Source organism: Thermoascus crustaceus (assembly GCF_041956765.1).
Source record: "Thermoascus crustaceus strain CBS 181.67 unplaced genomic scaffold VTN00scaffold_2, whole genome shotgun sequence".
Classification (NCBI taxonomy): domain Eukaryota; kingdom Fungi; phylum Ascomycota; class Eurotiomycetes; order Eurotiales; family Thermoascaceae; genus Thermoascus; species Thermoascus crustaceus.
The window spans coordinates 3,318,501-3,340,288 of record NW_027192528.1 but is presented as its reverse complement, the minus strand read 5'-3'; the positions used below and the strand labels follow the sequence as shown (position 1 = coordinate 3,340,288).

Below are 21,788 nucleotides of genomic sequence, written 5' to 3'. Positions count from 1 at the left end.
AAGCTCATCAGTCTCTTGTCCAACACCGCAGCGGATCGGCCTATCCCGAGTAGAGATCCCACCTGGACCGTATCTTGAGCTTCTGTGGTTTAAATACAGTTGGCCCAGTAGCCAATACATCCATATCACTAGCGGAACTGCCCGTTGAAGACCTCATTCACTAGGCTTCCAGCGATCTTAAAGCCCAATCACTGACCGTCTCCTGTTCTATCACTTGTTTCTTTACTCTCGGAAGTGTCACCAAAACAGTCATCGCTCTCATAATCTCTTGAGCATCACCCCTACTTCAAGATGTCTGAACGGCCAGACGAGGGAACTTGGCAACCAAGCGGCGAGCTGAGGAGCACCACGTCAAAGGAAGAGGAGAACTCATCTGCTCAAGAGCTGTTCAACAGCATCAGGAGTGCTATCGTTGCAGCCATCGAATCTGCTCTTCTGTCTTACGAGAACATTGATCCAAACACTGGACGTCTTGTCTCACTCTCACTGAGAGAAGATGCAAGTATAGAGCGATCTGAATCTAGAATACACCATAATTCGGAGACCACGCTGTTGCAGATCTCAGTAATGCCAACTCATGTCCAGGATTGTCACCAAGAGTGGTTCATAAAGGAGTTGTTCAGTATGATCCAGGCCGGATTCCTACTTCAGAATGAGTGGAATATCATTGTGCCAAGAACTGGAACTAGTATGCAGTACCCTCCTTCAGTAGGCCTTTTACTGATTTTGCTCAGCTTTTGAAGGTTTCCGGCCTCCATACGCCCTATCTCACAAAGAACCCGATTCTTGCATCCTCACCATCGACCAGGGTATGCCAACAATTGTATTTGAAAGTGGATGGACCGAGAGCCATCCCAGGCTCCGGTCAGACACCAACCTCTGGACTATCGGTGGTGCTTCCACCGTCCAACTTGTGTTTACCATCCAATGGTCAAAGCTTTCTGGTGGAAGAGTGGAGGGTGTTATGGAAGTCTACAACCGCAGTGCCTGCGGGCACTGCAAACCTGCTCGTCCCTCAGGTGCTGTCTAATCCACTCCATTTCTTTGAGATTTTGATTTCTAGATCACACGAACTGATGGAAATAGCCAATATTCCCCGTTCCCGCAGGTCCCCACAGATGATCCCTCTCACCCCTGGTCAGATTTTTGGTCCATCGATTCTCCCTGGTCGGAACCCGAACGACACGTGGAATCTCTCCCTCGATAGTTACCGTACGTGGGCAACCTTGTCCATCCAGCGAATGGGTCTTGTACCCGCTTAGCTCCACTTATCATTGTCTCACAGCCCACCGAAGTCGTGTCGACTATCTCCAAAAAAATTCCAGTAGCCATCGAAATTTTTATGACACACGATATTTTGTGGCCCTGCAATCTGGCTGTTGACAGTGATGATACGGTTAAGAGCATCGAGACTGTTGATCGGGAACTTGGAGGCAGGTGTCAGGTATTGGATGGCAAAGGATGGTGCTCGGTATTTTCTTTCTATTGGGAGTATGGATTTGTAGGGGGTTTTCTTTCTTTTTTAACAAATAAGCTAGATATGATCTCATGGGGAGGACGGCGACTTGAGAAATACCAGATAGAACCTATGATTGAATGAAATAATACGAGTATCAGATCCATCGCTCGGAAGTCTTTATTTCCATCTTTCAATCTATCTATCAGAATAAAATAACTTTTTCTTATCCATTTTAGTATCTATACATAACCTTAGGGCAACTTCTCCAGATAACGATACGACTTCACAAACGCCTCAACCCACTCATACTCCCTCTCATCATGGGGCCGGAACATCCTCAAAAGGCATTCTGTCTTGAAGAGGGAAGGCTGCATGTCCAGTTTATGTCGTTCCTCCAAGAAGCGCTCAAATTTGCTAGTGGAGTCGTGGGAGCCAGGTTGGACGTAAGTGGAAAGCTTGAAATACGGACGCTGGTTGAAGGACAGCAGTCCTGGATTCACCGGCTCGGCTGACCATGGGGTATAGCTGGTTCGGTAGACGACTGGTGTGTTCTTCCAGGCTTGTGCGTCGGCGTCGATGTAGACGAGTGCCATGCCTTTGATCGCACCGTGGATTGCGTGGGCCACGTCGGATGGGTATTTGTGGTACTTTACCTCCTCATAGTGCAAAACTTCGATCGGCAGCCATCTGTGCCAGTGGGGCGTGGATGTTAGTGTGGTATCATCCTTGATTGCTTTTTTATTTTCTTCTTTCGCTGTTTTATCTTCTTCTTTTGCTGGTATGCTACGTGCACGTCTGAAAATAAGCTTAGCTATAGCATCCAAGAAGGAGGTCAAAATGCGACCAAGGGTGAAGGCACAACTGGTCTTGTTTTCCGGTTTGCATGCGGTGTTATCTTTGGTTATTTGATTTCCTTCTGTGTTGCTATGACTTGGCTTTTCTTCAAGCGTGTCTGCGTTCCATCTTGCCTCGTCGAACTGAGCCAGAACAACCGGGTCGATCGGATATTTCTTGACCTTGTCTACGAATATGGCGAGAGCCTTGTTAGACGGAACTACCGGGATTGTGACTTTGCAGAAGTAATCTGAGCCGGAGAATTCCCATCGCCAAGCCCTATCCGAGATCACCTTTTCAGCAGCGCCCCTGAGTTTGGCAACCTCTTGAGCAATGTCCGGCTGCGGCTTTGGCGGTGTTGGGTGCCGTTTTGGATCCGGTTCTAGATCCTTTTCTACTTGAAGTACGTCAGGGTTCGCCTCCAACAAGTCTGCTGCCCGACGGAGCTGTCTCGCTTTGATGCCGTTGAGTCGCGCTTGAGCAACGCACAGAGCCTTCCAGGGTTGCCGAAGGTCCCTCGCTGAAGTGATGAATCGGTTCGCTAGCGTCTGCAGCTGTAGTGGAGCGTACGGCTGAAGAAGGTGGAAGATCTGCGATCTTTGATCAAAGACGTAGCTCGTGAGGATCCGGAACGACGAACTTCTTTCTGGGAAGGCCTCCGAGTGCAGAAGCCCGAAAAGTCTTTGACGAGTTGGCTGCATCTCACCCAAATACCGATGATAAGCCGTTGGAGCTGCACTTCCAGTGACTTTCCAAAAGAGCACTAAATATTCACCTGCATCTAAAAGATCTTCGACTGACTTAAAGCTCTTTTTGTATATAGGGTGGGTCATAATATGGTCATGGAGACGTGTCAACCTCGGGCACGTCGCTAACAAAAGGATCCCATCAAACTGAAGAAAGTCCATGACCCTGTGAACCAGTTCAGTGGGTAGGTCATTCAGCCTTCTGAAAAGAGCATCAAGGTTTAATGATTCGGCCATTTTGTTAATATATATCGCAACAATGGCACTAATCTTCTATAACATATAAAGTTGCTCCTATAACAAGTTAGCCCATTTATTGAGAATGTGAAGTTTAGGCGACAAACTTACCTGCAGGAATTTATATAATTTGAGCAATATATGTTCAAAGATCAGTCCATGTCGACACATAGACGGACTTGTCTAGAAGTTTCGAGAAGAAAAGAATATGAAGTGATATAGCAGTTGACGCTATTCATGCTTTGTAGTTGTGATAGATATTAAGAAAGGCTTCATTCATGAGCAACATCATTCTTCAGCAGGTTCCATGCAAGCATGCGCCTTTAAGTGTCTCGGAAAAGCTGGGAAAAACATCTCATCCATCATGTAGCTGATGGCTGCATTGTGGACAATTCGAAACTACTTCTCTTGGTTCTCCCTTACAAAGAGTCCTTGTCGAGGACAAGGCTCTTGAAAGTTCGAGGGGATGAGCCATAAGTATGATGAAAGAGCGAATCGAAAACTGGTTAATTTGAATGTACCAGGAAAGAAAACAGAGCCGGAGGTCAAAGAATGGCAGCCACAGCCTATTTGACACACCCACGCAAACGGCTTGTGTCGGTAGAAAAGACAAAGGCTATCTTTCCTGACAAAAGCCCATTATTATCAATGCACTGTAGACTGTGGATTCTAGCCTGTACAAGATCTGCTTTAATTCCAATAACGTCCATATGAGAAGTGCAGACAAACTTAATGGATTCCCAACGTGGAGTGGATCATATTGAACGCAAATGTTTTAGTATTCTTGGCATTTTCCGAAGCACTTTGGTATCACGAAAAAAAAACTCTAAAAGAAAAGGAAAAGAAATATCACTCAGCATTATCCCATTCAGTTCCATTATCTCAAGAAGAATCTCCTCAGGATGAACAGCACGCATGGAAGGTTGTCGAGCGTGTCCAATCGAGGGGTGCTCGTTTGTCAGTCTTGGTTGTTTGGGGGTGTGGAGCGGGTTTGCACTCCGTAGTTGACCCGAGGTCTGTTGTGGGTGCTACCCCGGCCCGCCCCCGGACCCCAGCTTAGTCATCAGTGTGCAACGCGGAGTCCCGCTTTGGCCTCCACCACCCCAAACACCCATTGACCTGCCACCCCTTGCGACCTTACAATCCTCATTTTATTGCCTTATATGTCCGATGCCACATGTCTTGGAGCAGGCATGCATACAGGCATGCGCTGCGGCGTCCTCATGCTTCGTTCCTCGACCATGTATGGATAGGCGAAGACCTCCTGGCCTCCACGTTTAGGCGCTTCGTAAACTGTCAGCGACGACATGGCAGTCAGGTCCCAGGGCCATTGGAGGCGAGAAGACGCCTGGCAAAGCGCAGAAATACGGCGTTGGCAACCTCTGGTCCACACCCAGGATTCATAAGCTTGTTTGGCAAGGATGGAAGCGAACACATGCAGTGGAATGACTCTCCATCGGTGCTCTCCGACCCGGAGCCTCTAGGTAAGGAAGAGTCTCTATAAAGTCTTTAATCCACCTGGAAATTATCTGACTTGTTTAAAGACATTTTTTCCTACCCTTCGAGTCCGCCCGACGCTCCCCTATCCCTCTCGTTACATGAGGGGGAAAGCGCCGATACAGACGATTTTGACAATACTGTCTCCGTGTTTGTCAATTATAAAAATGTGGATCTGGAGAGCAATTTGAAAGGACTCTGGAAGGTAGAAGATATCAAGAATGTTGTTCGGAGATTTAATCTCGACCTTCAACAGGAGCCAGCCTACAGCAATATGATTCTCAACCATATGCTCTCTCGTTTTCCCCACCACAGACAGTCGCTTATTGACGAAGTCATTGCGTTTCTAGATGATCCATCTCTTAACACACCGGGTTCGGGCAATTATCTGTCATTGCTGGAACATCTCGTCCTTACCCAGGCAAACCTTGCCGGCCAGACAGAGTACCTCCGCGCGATTTTCCAAGCCATCAAACTCGGCCTGGTCTCAAATGAAGAGATTCGCCTTATAATCAGAACTTTGCCGGAGCTAAAGATGGATACGGATTCTTCGGAATCTTTGAGGACGGCGGACCCCGGAGTCCTTGCCAGGTATTACAGGAGACTTTGGTACGCAATAGAAGGCTGTAGTGTCTTGAACTTTAAGGATCTCGGCGAGGAAACAATGAACGCTTGGCTGTGTGAAATTCTAGCAACCCCGCCGAAGAAGGGTCTCTTGCTCCTGGCGAAAAAAATTGTCAAAGCAACATATAATTCGGACTCTCAAGGCTGCCCTTGGATTCCTGACCTTATACTTCAATGGATGAGCCTCGAGAAAGACCCAAGGGACGGCATTGATTTTTCGATGGCCAAGTTTAATGCGGGATATGTCTCTGAGCTCTTACGCACCTTCAACCCCGATCTTGCTTCAAAATACCTTGTTCGAGTCACAGAGATTCTGGCCTCCTTGGAAGTTGATGACCTATCCCGACCCTTGGCCTTGGAAGCTTGGCAAGACTGTCTATACAACATGCCGGAGGACTTTGTCTCCTTTATTACTTCTTCTGAGCTTTTGTTTGACACGAAGCCATTGGACAGGAAATTTTCCCATGGTGGTTTGCCGAACGGGGCCACTTCCCGCCTTGAAAAGCACCATCGAGTCCTTCTCCGAATCTGGACACTGAGATGCCTCAGCAGGCCCTTCACTAGAATCCGCTTGAAAGAACAAACTTATCCCGCCATATTCAGACTCTTCGGATCTTACAATGCGATCACTCGGAAATTCCACTCCGGTCACGCGAACTTCGTCACGAATCTGACAAATGGTCTCCAGGACCTCAACCTTCCATATAATAATGTATTAATGCTAGGGATTAGCCTCTACACGAGGAGAAGAGTGAGCGCAAGAGCGCGCCCGCTCTTTCGGGAGCTCGAAACCGGCAAGACCACACTGGGAGATCTCTTTGCAGACCTGGACACATTCAGCCTGACCTGGCCTCACTTCTTCCCCAGCTTCTCTCGAAAGGTCCGAAAGACCGACGTCACGACCAAATCCTTCATCCATTCCGCCATCCGCATCGTAAAGTACAGCGCCACGGACAGCCTCGCCCTGCTGCGCATCCTGCGACTCCACGTCCCGCTGCAGATCGCGCTGGCCAAGTCCTGGATCAAGCTGGACCCCGCCGCGATGGCCCTCGTCCCTTACAACTACTACAGCAGCCTCACCTCGTACTTCCCTGACCCGCGAGCCTGCCTCGAACTGATCAACTGCCTCGCCGTCGCCATCGCCTGCTCCAAGGCGCTGGTCCCCGGCCAGTCCTTCAGACGGGTCAAATGGCTCTACCACTTCCTGTGCCGGTACAACGCGCCCGTCGAGCCGACTTTCGTGCGCGCCCTGTACCACTGCGGGGTTGTCCGGTACCGGCAAGCGGGCATCGGTGTCACGCCGGCGCGGCGCCGGTACATCATGGGGATCGTGGAGAAGGTCGAAGGGCCGGAGGCTGTGAGGGCGTTGATGGAACAGGACTTCTCTCCCGGAGCTATTCCTGCCGCTGGAAGGAACGGGGACGCGGGTCGTGAGTATAATGGAAGAGTAAGAGTAGGAAGAAGAAGAGGAAGAAGGGGGCGTCATTAGATGTGTATAGAATACGAAGCATATGTATATACCCAGGAGACATGATAGAAGCGAGAAACGTCATATGATTTAGATAGTGTACCCATACCCGATTGTTCGCAATGAGTGCTCTTTTTACTTTTGATTTACTATAGCTCTCAACCCGGCTCAATATCTGAAGGTGGAAATGGATAGAACGATGGTGTTCCATTCGTCAATATCTCCAATGATGCTTCAAGTCAAGCCCGGAACTCCAACAGAATTGAAGGTTGTTTTTTGTTCCCCTCTACCGCTAGTGGCTAGATACGTAGGACTTCCATTTATCATGCGATCTGAGATCGAACACGTAAAAAGACAAAAGAAAAGACATCTCTCTGTTATTACTAATCTTTGCATCATCATCATCATTCAAGAGTCGACATCCATCTTCTCCACGACAACAACGTCGTCTTTGTCTTCGCTCGACAGCTCGTGCACGGTGACATACCGGCCGATGTCCTCCTTCTTGATGGTCTTCTCGTTGAGCCAGGCCGTGGTGCCCTTGGGGAAGCGGTAGCTGCGCTCCTTCGCCCCGCGCTCGTTGGGCTTGATGTAGTTGCGCAGCAGCTTGGTCGGCTTGTCCTTCTCGATGACGCAGACGTCGACGTTGCTGCCCGAACCCAGGTCGTTGAAGATACCGGCTTTGATGGCCTCGGCGCACAGCTCGACGGCCTCGTCCCGCGTCAGCTGCGGCTTCCACATCGACTCGAACACCGACATGGCGGCCAGGGAGCCGGAACCCATGGTCACGTAGGGCAGCTTGTCCGTCGAGCCGTGGGCGTGGACGGTGAAGAGGCCGACGCCGGTCGGGTCGACGCCGGCGACGACGAGGTAGGCGCCGATGTAGCCCTGGTATCGGAAGAGGTGCTGCTTCAGCATGGTCATGCAGGTGATGACGCGGGGGGGCCGCCCCGTCGAGAGGGAGTGGAGCTCGATGTTCGAGCTGATCAGGGCGGTAGTGAACTCTGTGTCTGCAGCTGTACCTGCACCAGCGCACCAGATCTGGGGGGCTATGTAGTGGAGTTTCTCGCAGTTCTAGAGATGCAGCAACTTTTGGTCAGCGCGGCTCGGGGTTTCCCGGTTTTTATGACAGATCAAGTGGCCAACGCAGCAACGAACAAAAGACGTGCACGTAGGAACATCCATACCTTGTCTGCTACTATAGGACCGCTAGTCGCCCTGGTATCTGCTGCAATCTGGTGCCCAGTGACAGTTGTCAGCCTCACTTCGCGGGGTTTAGGGCTTATAAGTGCCGGTGGATTGGCACAGGCATCAGCATGTCAAAGACGTTCTTACCACAACACCGTTGTCGAATATACACCCCACGATTGTCGTTCCGGTACTAGTGGCCTTGGGAAGGGGGACGCCCTTGGCATGGAGGGCCGCATTGCGGTTGTAGTTGGAGAAGTCGAAGCCTGCCATGGCGACAGGGAGAGGTCAGGGGCCAAGCAGGGCGACGATGCAGGATTCCAGGGCCTCTGGTCTTCGCGGAACTCGACGGACTGAAAGGATAATGGAGGAGGACAGGTTCGGGGAGAAAGGGGGGAGGAGATGCTTGCGGCGACGTGGACGAGGACGAGGAGGAAGCGCGAGAGCTGCGAGTTGTCGACCTGCAGTGACGAAGCTCCGGCGGCGGCCTGCGGTGTTGCGGCCTGGGATATCAGGCGCCAAGGCAGCAAGACACGAAGCTCAGCTCCGACGCCTCCACTCCGCGGTGGCTCGAAAGATCTCCCAGATCTTTGAGCGCCCTTCGATTCCGTCAGCTCCTGAAGCTGCTCGCCGCCCCCGCAAGGCCTCTTACTTCTCCCTACCCTCCTCGTCCTCGTCCTTTTCCTCCTCTCATCCGCATTCCGGTTCTCTTTCTGCTCCTGGCGGGAAGGTTGTCAAGTTTTTTGACCGCACTCGGCAGCTCTTGAAACGGAGTCCCAAAACACACCAGCACAGCCCTTCGTCTTCTCCCCCGCCCAGTCCGACCATCCTCAATGTTCCAAAGCTTAGCTACTCTCTAGGCGACGCATCCCGTCCTGTTTCCGCAGATTCCCAGACAGTCGTAATGGCGTTCAGCTTCGGAGCTTCCACCCCCAGCTCAGGCGGTGGCGCAAATGCGCAGGCGGAACTGGGCCCTGAGCTGCCAGAGGTCCTGACGGAGGTATGTCGCGAAGCTTTACAAATTACTTTTTTTCCTCCGCGTGGCATCCCTTTGCTAACGGGTGGTAAATAGGAAGTTGGCTTCAAAGGTGTCGACAGTGACTGCAGAATCCGATTCCTTCCGACTCCCTGGCCGAGCGATGCCCTTCCTGCGCCAACATGCTCTCTCCTGACCGTGGCCCCGACCAAGGGAATCGTCGTTGGCGCTGGGCCTGAAGGTCTGGTCGTCGCAAAAACCGAGTCCGTGAGACAGGCGATAGGCGCGAATGTCGGTGAGGGTGTCAAAACAAAGCCGTTTGAGCCTCAAGCAAAGATACCATTTCCTTCAAGGCCTATGCAGGTTAGCTTTGCTTCCGGTGAGAAAGCTCTGGTGGCATCTACAGAAGATGGTCAGCAATTGTTGGTCTACGAAACCTCGGCCTTGCTGCAGCAAAATGCGCAGCCGGCGATATCGATCCCTACGAACGGCGCGCAGCTTCGACACGTTGCACCGAACCCTGCACCAGCGACAGATGCGAATTCTGAATTTGTTGCGATGGTGACTATGAATGGCGAGCTATTGGTCGCTAATCTGAAAGCGGGCTCTCTGGTCTCTGGGTCCAGCGGGCCCGTCTTGAAGAACGACGTGAGCAGTGTCTCTTGGAGTAACAAGGGGAAGCAGCTGGTTGCTGGCCTAGGGGACGGCACTGCCTATCAAATGACGCCCCAGGGGGCGAAGAAGGACGAAATACCACGCCCTCCTGACCTCGAAGGCAGCCGGCATGTTTCTTCCATATTGTGGCTTGAAAACGATGTGTTCCTTATCGTGTACACACCGAACGAAGCAGAGGACGACATGGGCAGCGTTCCCCCTTCAGATTACTATATTGTTACCAGAAAGCAGCCTTCATCGTTCGTGTTTCGAAAATTGCCGGAAGTATGTTCACCGTTCGGTGTCAAGCGTTCCCCAGCTTATCAGTTCATTGCTCGCCTAAGAGACTTTAAGCCGCATCTGAAGGATGCCCTGATCATCTCCTCAACCGCATCCACGGACGTCGGACTTATTACGAGATCGGAGCAGCCGTTGACAAACAGTGTCCCTGCCGAAGAGGTAACAGGCGTTTTTGCGTCAACGACAATTTCAAACGAAGTAAGAGCTGCGACGCTTCCGATGACAGATACGATGGAAGACACATCTACTCTTGGTCTGGCAATAGATCTTTCAAGCACCGAAAAGGTGGCGTCTCCGATCTACGGCGAGGACATCGAAGAGTCCTCCACGCCGCTGCCGAATGTGCTGCTCCTAAATAACGACGGAATTATGTTGTCCTGGTGGTTTGTATATTCCGAGTCCGTCCGCCAGAAGGTGCCTTACCCTGGCTTGGCCGTTGTAAGTCAAGGGCAGCAACAACAGCCGGCTCCTGCTGCTGCTCCTGCGCCAGCCTTTGAAGCGCAGACTCAGCAGCCTGCATTTGGTCAACCGGCCTTTGGTGCACAGTCACCATTCGGGAAGCCGTCTGCAGCTCCGTCATTTGGGACCCCATCAGCCTTGGGTGCAAATCGCCAGCCTGCATTTGGATCACCGTCGGCACTTGGAGGTGGCCCATCTTTTGGATCTCCGACGCCCATGGGTTCCACTACACCTGCTTTTGGTGCCCCTAGTACGTTAGGAAATCGTACTCCTCAGTTCGGCAAGTCAGGTTTTGGGGCGCCTTCCTTTGGCCAACCTTCTACTCCAGGACAAGGCTTTGGTTCCTTTGCCTCCCCATCTGCAGGCACTACTACGACCCCTACAAGTGGTGGATTCGGCTCGTTCGCGAAATCGGGTGGATTTGCGAGTCTTGCCGCGTCGAAACCTGCAGGGGAGAGCCCATTTGTGAAAACTACTGGACCAAGTCCTTTCGCGAAACCTTCTGGACAGTCTCTGTTCGGACAGCAGACTGACACCGCCTTTGGAACGCCTCAGAAGGGCGAGGAGCCTAAAGGGTTGTTTGGCGTAGGATCTGGTGGTTTTGTACTCGGGTCTGGGTTCAAGCCAGACGGTACTGCCGCGACAGATGCTGCCAAACCAGAGCAAGGTGGTGGAGCCTTTTCTATGCGTGACACCTTCGATAATATGCTGGGGACTGAGCCGAGCAAGCCGCCCAGTCCTCCTACGGAGACCATGGATGACATGGATGCTGAACCGGCAGCGTCCCAGCCAGCGAAGCCATTATTTGGTACTGGAACTCCCTCCTTTTTTGGAGCATCTAACAAGACGCTTACAGCGCCTCCAACGACAGGTTCCCCTTTCGGTACGCAGGCTCAGACGGAAGAAACTCCAGCGGCTGTGCAGACCAGCAAACCTGCTTCGCTCACATCACAATCTCCTCCCTCTGAGAAAACGCTTGTCGCAGGCAAGGATGTGGAGTCCACACCGGTTGCCAAAGTACCGGAGCCTCCTTTGCCGCCCGAACCGACGAGCAAAACTACTTATATGCCAGGTGATACGTCTGTCTCTGCGTCTTCAAAAAGCTCCGTTGACGATGCACCTTTGCCGCCGGACTTTGTTACGAAACCCAAAAAGCCCGCTTCTCCAAGTCCAGCTGAGGAGGCTCCATTACCGCCTGACTTCCTCACGCAGCCAAAGAAGCCCAAGTCTCCAAGTCCCAGCCCTGTCGAAGAGGCACCATTGCCTCCCGATTTCGTTACACAGCCCAAGAAGCCCAAGTCTCCCAGCCCGGCTGAGGAGGCACCACTGCCTCCAGACTTTATTGCACCGAAGAAAACTACTGGTCCTAAGGAAGAGCCTGCGGCTGCGGCACTCCCTGATGGATCTGAAGCGGAAGCAGACGAGTCCGATTTCGAAGACAGTGGGGAGGAGGTCACGCATGATGTGGATGAGCAGACTGAAACCACCAACTTGCAAAGTTTCAAGACCTCCCCTGAGAGCTCGTTCGGAGACCGCTCCGAGAAGAGTCCAACGGCTGGCTTGTTTACGAAAGTCTCAATGCCTGACAAGCAGCAGCAGCGAACAACGCCACCTTTATTTGGAGAAATTTCAAAGAACCATGTCTTCCCCCCGCCTAGACCAGAGACTGCCAGCCCGAGGTCGCCCAGTCCAGTACGGCCCACGGCACGCAAGGACTTGGCTCGACCTGAGACTTCAAAAGCCGTCACCGCTCCTGGCAGCGCCCTGGCTTCTCGGAAAGCTGCTCTTGCCGAGTCATCACTGCGCGAGCGGAAGTGGGAACCGTCGCCCTATGACATTTCCAAGGAGGCGGAGGAACGAGCGGCCGCTGCTGAGGTACAGCGCCTAACTGCAGAGGCGCAGTTACTGACAGACGATGATGAGGATGAGAGACTTCGTGCTGATCTTTCTCGGCCCCTCGAGCCTACGCCAACGCTCGATCCCTTCCTGCCTCATCAAGACTACACTGGACAAACGTCCAAGCCCGGTATCCCAGGCCAGATCGAGAGATTATACCGCGATATCAATTCAATGATTGACACTTTGGGCATCAACTCTCGTTCCATGGCGTCCTTCCTCCTTTATCAGGAATCGTCCAAGGATCCCAACTTTGACAAATGGACGGAGACCCTGCAAGGAGATCACCCAGCTGATATCCTAGATGAGAAGCTGCTGCTTTCGGATATCGACAAGCTGGATGACAGTGTGGGTGTGCTGGATCATGCTCTTCAGCAGCAACGAGTACAAGGGGTGCAAGAGAAGCTCGAGCAGTGCCAGGAACTGCTCAGCAAGGACGTATTCACCCTGCGTGGTCAGTGTGCCAGCATCCGAAAAACACTGGATGCTCATACAGATACCGCTGCTGTTCTCTCAGCTCCATTGTCAGCAGAGCAAGCCAATCTCCAGCAAGATCTGAGAAAGGCTTCGACAGCTGTGCAGAGCAAGCTGGCCGAGTTGGAACAAGGGGTTTCACTTCTGCGTGCCAAGATCGCTGATATGCCCCGTCCTGACGAAGGCCCGATCGCAAAGAGGCCATCGATGAAGAGGCCGACGGTGGAGGCGGTGACATCCACAATCTCCACCATGATGAGCATGGCTGAGAGCAAGAGCAGCGATATCGACGTCCTGGAAGCCCAGCTGAAGAAGCTCGGGTTCGACGTCTCTGGACCACCAGCTGGCCGCGAAGACTCGCCGTTCCGGACACCAAAAAAGATGGCCGGACGGTTCCCCGTAACCCCTGGCTCCCGTGGCTCTGATGGGCCGATAAGTGCGTATCATACTCCGGAATCGGGAAACCAGGCCTTCCGGTCCAGCATCAACGGGGCAGCCAGGGCCAGCATGCTTCGGAAGGTGACCGATGCCAGCGACATGGTTGCAAGGGAGGATAGCGAGAGATGGAAGGCTAAGTCTCAGCGCAGGAGGAAGATTGTTGGAAACCTCAAGAAGGCAGCGCAAGGGAGGAAGATAAAGGTCAGAGGCGTAGACGACCTGTGATTGATTAGTCGCAAACACTGGTTATGATTCCAGTTTCCAGGATTGGATTGTGCTTGTTACTGCTAGATGGATGTGCGCAACTTGGGATGGCGCGAGCCCGAAAAGCTATTTAACGTAGTATGATGGCTGTACTGTATATAGCATGATTGTTCTTACTACTTGGAGCTTGAATATGTAATCGGAACTAATATCGACGCACACGCCAACGTCCTGTATACCTTTTGGGATCCTTGCCGCGCAACTAGACGCCTAAGCCCTTTCGGGCCCTGTAGGCTAGGCTTCGACTTTCCAATTCTCACCCCGCGGGGTCGAAACGCCACGATCTAGCAAAGCATCTATTCTGTCCAGCATAGCATCGCAGGAGCGTTGACAAAAACTTCCAGCGATCCGTCAAGCAGTTCTTCTCCCTTGAGTTTCTGAGGATTTGACGCTGGAAGACGCGTCGGGAAACTGCCTACCTATAGCACACCTCGCGATAGCGATAACCGAGACACTTGGCTTACTTGCTGTCTCCCCTGCGATGGGTGAGAGAGGTATCCTCCACGCTGGAAACAACCTGTCATTTTCTAGTTGGTTTCTCTGCGGCTCTGTCCTCTCCTCTTCTCCGATACGGCCCCGTAAAAGCCAGCATCTGCCACCTGCATTTCAGGACTTGTTGAAAAAGGGGTCACATAGGCAAACCCCTTAAGTTATAGAGGTTACTACCTATCTGGGTAGGCACTTGCGTACCGCGGGAGGGACTGATGGAGCCATCTTCTTCATCCTTGCCTGCCTTTGTCTCTGCCTCCTCCAACTCCGCTGTCAAGCACCCCGGCAGAGTAGTCGAGGCCGGACATGCCAGCCACGAAGATGGTCCTGGTCCATCAGATGCTGGCGGCAGCAGCAGCAACAGCGGGGCCTCCTTGAAGAAGAGCTCATCCTCGTCGACATCGACGACGACGCGGATCCGCCGACGTAATCGCATGATCACGTCGTGTTTGGAGTGCCGTCGACGGAAGCTCAAGTGCGACAGGCTGCATCCATGTACCAACTGCGCCCGGTTCAAGCGCGACTGCCTCTTCCTGGCGCCGTCGTTGGATTCGGACGCGCGCTCGAAGCTGATGGAGCTCAAGGAGAAGATGAACAGCCTGGAACGCTTCCTCGAGGAGGATGTTGCGAGGAAGAAGCAGCGTGGCGGTGTCGAGAACAAGAGCAAGAACCAGAAGGATTCAGAAGATGGGTTGTTTGAGTCTGCATCTGAAGAGGAGGCTTCTAATGGAGGTAGCCTGCCGATTCCGGATGACGAGAAGGACCTGGAGCCTACGCCGCTGGCGGTGCAGGATGCTGCGTACGAGGATGAGGCGGATGATGAGATGTATGATCTGGGGTTTAGAGTAGGGAAGATGAGGATGAATGAGCGCGTGGGAGGGTTCTTTCGTCCAAAGCTGGCTGATGAGGTGAGTATCCCAAATCTCTACGGGAATAGGACGATATTATATACTGCATCCACTCCAAAAATCCAACTTCTGCTCATCTACATGTGTTTCCATCTAACTTGGATTTTAGCTATCATGGTCTGTCTCGGCGTTGGATCTGAACGCGGAGTTGAAGATGTCAGATCCTTCCTTTAACCCGGGGCCGTCATACATAGCACCTCGTTCGGACATGTTTTTCGGTACGACGAGCTATAATTATACGCTGGTTGATTTTCTCCCAAGCAAGGCCACGGCGGATAAATTGATGCAGCAATATTGGGACGCAGTCTACCCGATCGCCAGAGTTGTCCATCGTCCGAGTTTTGAGAAGCGGTACCAGGCATTCTGGAACGATGCTTCCAGGGGTATTGAACCAGCGTCATCCCTCCAAGCAGTAGTTTTTGCGGCATTATTCGCCGCTGTTATTAGTATGCGGGAGCATGAAGTGATGAGACTCTTTGGCGTCCCGCGGAGGGATCTCATAGATAACTTCCAGTTAGGAATAGAGACGGCTCTGGGAAAAGCGCACTTCTTGCGCACAACCAAGACTGAGACACTGCAAGCATTTGTCATGTACCTGGTACTCCTCTCTTTAATTCACGAATACCTGGATTTACGTTGTTGCTGACGGTCATGCATTGGCAGATTCCAATGTGTCGAGACGAGATGTCCCGGGCTCACTCCGTTCTCGTCGGCACAGCTATCCGATTGGCAGAAAGTATGGGCTTTCATCGAGATCCATCTGAATACGGCCACCCGCCAGTCGAGACACATGTTCGCCGTCTTATATGGTACCAACTTTGCTTCTTGGATCTCAGAACGAGCGAAGTGCAAGGTCCCCGTGTTTATATACGCCGAGAGGATTACTCCACAAAGTTCCCACTCAATTTAGACGACGAGGACTTTAGTACGGGCAAGAAAGATGATGCAGCTCAGTTCACCGATATGACTTACACCCGTATCCGGTTTGAATGCCAGGAGATGCTTCGAATCTGCTTTATCGATAGGCTCCGGTTGGATAAGAGAAAGATCAGCGTAACTCAAGTGCTGGGAAAGATAGAATCTTTCCGCAAGGCGATGCGTGCAAAGTACGGGCCTCTTGTCAATGTTCCAAATCCGAAACCAATCCAACGAGCTGCTGCGGTGATGATGTCTCATCTGATAAATCGGATGTACCCGGTTGTCCTGCACCGCTACCACATTGGTGCCGCAATACAAATCCCAGATCGGCTACGGCAGATTATTCTCACAAGGGGTACACAGCAACTAGAAGATGCCATCGAATTGGAGACGGCCCCAGAGCTACAGCCGTGGGCGTGGTACAGCAGAGCTACTCATCAATATCACACCGCCCTTCTGCTGCTGATTGAGGTGTTTTGGTACCCTCTGCGCCGCGAGGCGGACCGTATTTGGCGTTGTTTGGATTACATCTATGAGATTCCATCGGATCTCTTTCGACTCAGTGGCGTCGACAGTCCGCAAGGCATCAGTCGGCAGGACCTTGTGGCCCACCGGGACAAGAAGGCTCGCTGGGTTCTAGGACGGGTTGTAGACCGGCTAAAGGTCTATGGCGAGAGGAGAAAGATGAAGGCCCCAACTGCTATGGGAGACACAATTCCACCTCCGGCTTCTGAATCAAAGTTTCCTACAGATCATATCCGTCCGGATCCTGACACCCAGTTCCAGGTAGTAACAGCTCCGACAGATAGGGCGAGTCAACAGGGCCCCTCTCCTACTACCAATATACTCCAAAGCGACCGCACGAACAATGACCTTGAACCAGGAGATTTGCATTCTCCATCGTTATCACAAAATCTCTCCTTTCCCACAGTCATATTTCCGAGTTCACAGGCCATACAACGGGCACAACACAACCTCGCCAGAGCCCGAACAGGCACAGGACCCAGTGCTCAGAATCAGACCCCTGGCATACAGTACGGCGTCTCCACTTTTGAACAATACAGCCAACATCCTTCTTATGGTCATGCTTTCTCCGTACCACCGCGCGATCATTCTACTCAGGACATCTCGATGAGCAGAGCTGCTCGTGGACAAAGCCTGGAGTCAGAAGCCACGGAGAGTACCGATTCAGGCAACACGGCGGGATTATGGTTCCTGCCGGGTGTAACTGCTGCATCCGCGGGTACCGCACTGCAAACATATCTTCTTGGAGTGCAAGAAGCGGGCATAGAAGATCTCCCAATGCCGGATATCAACTGGGTATGTGTTGGCCTCTTCCTTGTATGGTTCTCTTTCTGGTTTACTATTCTCATCTGTTATATCGACCTGTATTATCTGCTTCAATCCATCGCGAAAGCATCAACTAACAAGCTGCGTCAGAGTGAATGGGACAAGCTGTTTCCTCCGCATATTAATAACGGCGATATCAACCTTCCGCCTCAATCCCTCAGCGGCATCCCGACCCAACTAGATCCAACACTCAGCTACGCGACCTATCCCTACCAGCCCACGTCATCATCGCATCCACCGTATTGATGCTTTGACAATCTCCCAGAAACGAGCGAGAATGACGGTCTCTGGAGCTGCGGACGGAGTTTTTTTGGAGCTTTCCTACGACTAGGTGCATTGTTAATTTTGAGAGGAACATATCGATGTAAAGATCTCTGACGGTACGAGTTGCATATGGTGTGGCGTTGATAATTTCTACATACTTATATGTATAATTTTGTTAAAGATTTGTAGTCAATTTATATAGGACACAGCATGTTTCACGGAATATCTAGATTGTTTGCTACATATATTACCTTGTTGCTTTATTCTACATTTCGAAAATAAAATAGAACATATTGATGGATAAAAATGACAGGGAAGAAGTAGGTATTTACAGAGCCAACAGTCTCTTCTTCAAGACAAGAAGACCAAGGTCATGTCGCCAAACCACTCACTCACCGCCGCGTATGGGCTGACCCCGGGAACTCTGGAGGTAGCGCGCCCCATCCGAATCCGGTTCTCTGCGGCATATGCCCATGCACATCACTTTCCAAGGTGCAGTAGTTATCTATGCCAGACATTCAACTACTGCAGGAACACGAAACGCGGGCATATACTGACAAAACGTACGGCCTTAAAACAACTGCATCCACTGTACCAAGCCGATTTAGGCCCTTACATCCTTCTACCTACCTAATCGCGGGGCTGGGACCCGGGAGAGTCGTTCAGCCGGACTCTTAACGTGCTTTGCTTGCGGCTGCCGAAATCCTCGATTTTACCATTTGGTCTAATATTTTTTCCCCCCTTCTGTTTGGCCTCTCCAGATATTAACCCGTCATACATCTTGCTTTCGATAAAAAGCCATGAAATCGGTTCTCTGTCTAACCTAACGGGTTCATCATGCAGCTAGGATCCGTTGACGGGCGTTGAGAACTCGGCCAGAAGCCCAGAGCCCTCTTTGGGGTATTCTATGGGGCAACATCGCGCGCTACTCCGGCTGCCAAGCTGGCCTAAGCTTTTCTGACAACCGCCTGGGGCGGAGTTGAGATGTCAACATGGAGGATTTGTCAAGGTCTCAACCTTCTTTACTATCATTGCTACTTGTAACTGACCCTGCAGTGCAGAGATGGACTGGAAGTTTTCGGTCTGTCATCCTTTTTCAGTCGACCCTGCAAGTTGATCCCAGCTTGGATTGTCCACGACCGAGTGCTTTCTACAGAATTATAGTGCCGGACGGTTCTGAGACCGGCTACATCGGACACCAATGGAGATATCAGTGCTGTGGGTCGATAAGGTCGATAAGATCGTAGCGCGGCTAAGTGGGCCAATGTCCTCAATAGCCACTGGGAAATCCGAAAGAGAAGAGCCGAATGCTCAGAAGGGTACCTGCATACGTACACAGAACTACTACCTACCATCTTGGGTATCCGGTAGTAAACAGCCCGGGCCGGCTCTGTTCTAAAGTATATAAATGCGCCGGTGTCGCCCGCCATGTCTGCTGGAAGAATTTCTTCCTTCACCCCGCTCAAGAACAGAGGCATTGACTTTACTTGCTTGATCACCACCCACTCCTCTGAAGATGAAGGAATTTCTCCAGACTTCGGCTGCGCTTGCTGCGCTCTCAATGGGAGGCCTCGCCGCAGCCGTCCCGGCGCAATCTGCCCAGGCCTCCGCTCCGACGGGTTCAACTTATGCGTCCGGCTTCGACATGACAACAAGCTGGGCGAACCTCAGTCCCTACAAAGACGCCAAAGACTTCGGTGTGCCCAAGGGTGTTCCAAAGGGCTGTGAGCTGTCGCAGGCTCACGTCCTACACAGGCATGCTCAGCGCTTCCCCACGCCCTACCCTCTCGACGGTGAAGGCATGGAGGACTTTGCCAATAAGCTGAACGAGTACTCCAAGGCGCATCCCAATACTACTGTTGGCAAGGGGCCTCTGGAGTTCTTGAACGGGTGGCAGTACGCGCTTGGGGAGGACATCCTGCTGGTGAATGGTGCTGCCACGGAGGCAACCTCTGGTGCAAACTTCTGGAACAAGTACGGAAGACTCCTCTACCGTGCTGGTCCCGGTGTCGCGAGATGGAGCGAGTCGTTGAACGTGTACCCGAACGGAACTGCGCGGCCAAAGCCTGTGTTCAGGACTACCTCCCAGGAGAGAATCCTGGAGAGCGCTCGATGGTGGTTGAGTATGTTGCCATTGAACGCGTACTGCAACGCCATAGCATGCTAATTCAGACTGCAGGCGGTTTCTTTGGTAACAAGGGCGCGAACAGCTCGTATGAGCAGTATGACCTGGTTATCATCCCTGAGGCTGACCCGTTCAACGACACTCTGGCGTCTTACGACTCGTGCCCCGGTGATGCGAGCGAGGGGTGGGTGGTACCTACATACATGAATTCGTTGTTCAAAGCTCTTAGAATGATGGGCTAACGCTCCTTTCAGTGATAAATCCGCGGAGATCTTTATCCCCAGATACACCAAGGGCGCTGTGACCCGTCTCTCCGCCTACCTCCCATCTAACTTCAACCTGACTGCCTTCGACGTGCTTGCCATGCAGAACCTCTGCGCTTACGAGTACACCAGCTTCGGTGACTCGTTCTTCTGCTCGCTGTTCACCGAGCAGGAGTGGCGCGACTTTGCCTACAACGTCGACGTGCAGTTCTACGGCGACTACGGATTCGGTTCCCCAACCGGCCGGGCTCAGGGCATCGGATACGTGCTCGAGCTGGCGGCCAGGCTCAAAGCCAAGCTGATCCACTTCAGCGACACCAGCATCAACTACACGTACGATGACAACACGGCGCAGTTCCCCGTGCACCAGCCGTTCTACCTCGACATGTCGCACGACGACATCATCGTTTCCGTGATCACCGCGCTCGGACTCGACTACTTCAAATACGCCCCCAAGGGTGGCCTCCCCGGCAACGTGGACCACGCTCCTTCGGACCGGACCTTCAGCCTGAGCGAGATCACGCCGCTCGGCGCGCGCTTCATCTCGGAGGTGTGGACGTGCCCCGGCAACGCGACATCCTCCTCCACCGTCCAGAAGCTCGACCCGGTGCTGTACCAGAACCCGAACCTCTCCTCGCTGAAGCAGAAGACGGACTACATCCGGTTCGTGCTGAACGGTGCACCCGTGCCCCTTGACGGCCTGGTTGGCTGTGAGAAGTCCAAGAACGGTTTCTGCGCCGTCAAGGACTTCTTGAGTGGCGTTCCGACGTTGAAGAAGGAGGCCATGTACCAGAAGGCGTGCTTCGGTAACTACACCGCGGGAGGTCAGGTCGGAGATGGTCAGCCACCGGCTTCTCGCCGCCACTAGATTAGGTGGTCCGTTCATTCTACACCTGCCTGGCCTTCACGACTCATGCGGACTGATATGACTCTGGGATGACCAAGTCTTGCTTGTGGGAGAATCAACCGGGTTCTCTTTATTCAAGTCACGTACCTGACTGTTCGACGAGCGTTATGAAGAGAGTGTCTTTTTTGAGTAATCAGCGATATTGATGTGGCTATATCTGTGTATAGAGAATTCTGTTATATATTATGTTATATTTAATATTAATCGAACCTCAATACTCATCATCATCATCATCATCATCATTATTATTATTATTAGGTCTAATACTAACGGTATCCGCACCAAGTTAGCAGTTAAACTTCCCGAACACACCATGTCTACTAACATTCTCGAACTTCTATGCAGCCTGGGGTTCGTGCATGACCGCCCAAGCAGGTACTGTTAAGTTTGGCCCGCTGTTTCCGCATTGGTCCCTTGTCATTTCCCCAAGAGGTTATGTTAACTCTTGCCTAACAGCTTATTAAACCCTCTCATCGCCCTTCATGGATTCCAGTTCCTTTAGGTAGGTATCCGAGATGAATGAATCTTTCCCTTGGCTCTTTGATCCGCCCTTGGTCACTACCTAATTGCGCTTCTTCGAAGAAGAGACACAGTACCTACTGCAAAATCGCATTCATATACCGGACGCGGATGCATCATCCGATTTACTCCAAACTGATCAGAGGGCGGAGCATGGCCATGATATAATAATGCCTCAAAAGGCTGAGGGTTATCCCTCTGGGCGCACGTCATCACGCAGGTCTTAGCGTTCGATGAACAATTAAGGCAAGGAAAGGCAAGGGGAAAAGGCCTTCCCCCACGCCCTCTTGATGCCAGCTCGCCTCACACACTAAAGGAGTCTTAGATCTCTATTCCCGATGTGGCTGCCGCCAATATAGCGGGCGGGCGGGGGGAGGTGAGATCAGATCCTCGTCTGCAGCGCTCAGTTGTCAATAACTGCGCCACTTTTCCAGCTGCCGAGGTTTGGACTCCATATCTGAGTCTTTTCGGTCCTGCATTCTGGAATTGTCCAGGCCCTTTTCATCTCATCTACAGAGCAACAAACAGGGG

General features: G+C 52.1%; 7 protein-coding genes across 7 annotated transcripts; 5 read left to right on the top strand and 2 right to left on the bottom strand.

Annotated features, from left to right (window-relative positions):
* Positions 1 to 291: 291 nt before the first annotated feature.
* On the top strand, positions 292 to 1,030 carry VTN00DRAFT_4726 (uncharacterized protein; the record flags this gene model as incomplete). The annotated part of the gene is made up of 2 exons (XM_069431180.1): positions 292 to 688; positions 735 to 1,030. The coding sequence occupies 2 exons, from the start codon at positions 292 to 294 to the stop codon at positions 1,028 to 1,030; spliced, it is 693 nt and encodes a 230-aa protein (XP_069290241.1).
* Positions 1,031 to 1,710: 680 nt separating this feature from the next.
* On the bottom strand, positions 1,711 to 2,994 carry VTN00DRAFT_4725 (uncharacterized protein; the record flags this gene model as incomplete). Its single annotated transcript, XM_069431179.1, has 1 exon — positions 1,711 to 2,994. The coding sequence occupies one exon, from the start codon at positions 2,992 to 2,994 to the stop codon at positions 1,711 to 1,713; it is 1,284 nt and encodes a 427-aa protein (XP_069290240.1).
* A 1,459-nt stretch (positions 2,995 to 4,453) lies between these two features.
* Positions 4,454 to 6,886, top strand: VTN00DRAFT_4724 (uncharacterized protein; the record flags this gene model as incomplete). Its single annotated transcript, XM_069431178.1, has 2 exons — positions 4,454 to 4,760; positions 4,821 to 6,886. The coding sequence occupies 2 exons, from the start codon at positions 4,454 to 4,456 to the stop codon at positions 6,884 to 6,886; spliced, it is 2,373 nt and encodes a 790-aa protein (XP_069290239.1).
* A 387-nt stretch (positions 6,887 to 7,273) lies between these two features.
* On the bottom strand, positions 7,274 to 8,326 carry VTN00DRAFT_4723 (uncharacterized protein; the record flags this gene model as incomplete). The annotated part of the gene is made up of 3 exons (XM_069431177.1): positions 7,274 to 7,939; positions 8,053 to 8,100; positions 8,201 to 8,326. 3 exons carry the CDS (start codon positions 8,324 to 8,326, stop codon positions 7,274 to 7,276), a joined length of 840 nt encoding a protein of 279 aa, XP_069290238.1.
* Positions 8,327 to 8,363: 37 nt separating this feature from the next.
* Positions 8,364 to 13,475, top strand: VTN00DRAFT_4722 (uncharacterized protein; the record flags this gene model as incomplete). Its single annotated transcript, XM_069431176.1, has 2 exons — positions 8,364 to 9,053; positions 9,126 to 13,475. 2 exons carry the CDS (start codon positions 8,364 to 8,366, stop codon positions 13,473 to 13,475), a joined length of 5,040 nt encoding a protein of 1,679 aa, XP_069290237.1.
* A 743-nt stretch (positions 13,476 to 14,218) lies between these two features.
* Positions 14,219 to 17,425, top strand: VTN00DRAFT_4721 (uncharacterized protein; the record flags this gene model as incomplete). Its single annotated transcript, XM_069431175.1, has 4 exons — positions 14,219 to 14,911; positions 15,021 to 15,509; positions 15,575 to 17,149; positions 17,270 to 17,425. 4 exons carry the CDS (start codon positions 14,219 to 14,221, stop codon positions 17,423 to 17,425), a joined length of 2,913 nt encoding a protein of 970 aa, XP_069290236.1.
* Positions 17,426 to 18,959: 1,534 nt separating this feature from the next.
* Positions 18,960 to 20,699, top strand: VTN00DRAFT_4720 (uncharacterized protein; the record flags this gene model as incomplete). Its single annotated transcript, XM_069431174.1, has 3 exons — positions 18,960 to 19,566; positions 19,623 to 19,752; positions 19,823 to 20,699. The coding sequence occupies 3 exons, from the start codon at positions 18,960 to 18,962 to the stop codon at positions 20,697 to 20,699; spliced, it is 1,614 nt and encodes a 537-aa protein (XP_069290235.1).
* Positions 20,700 to 21,788: the final 1,089 nt, after the last annotated feature.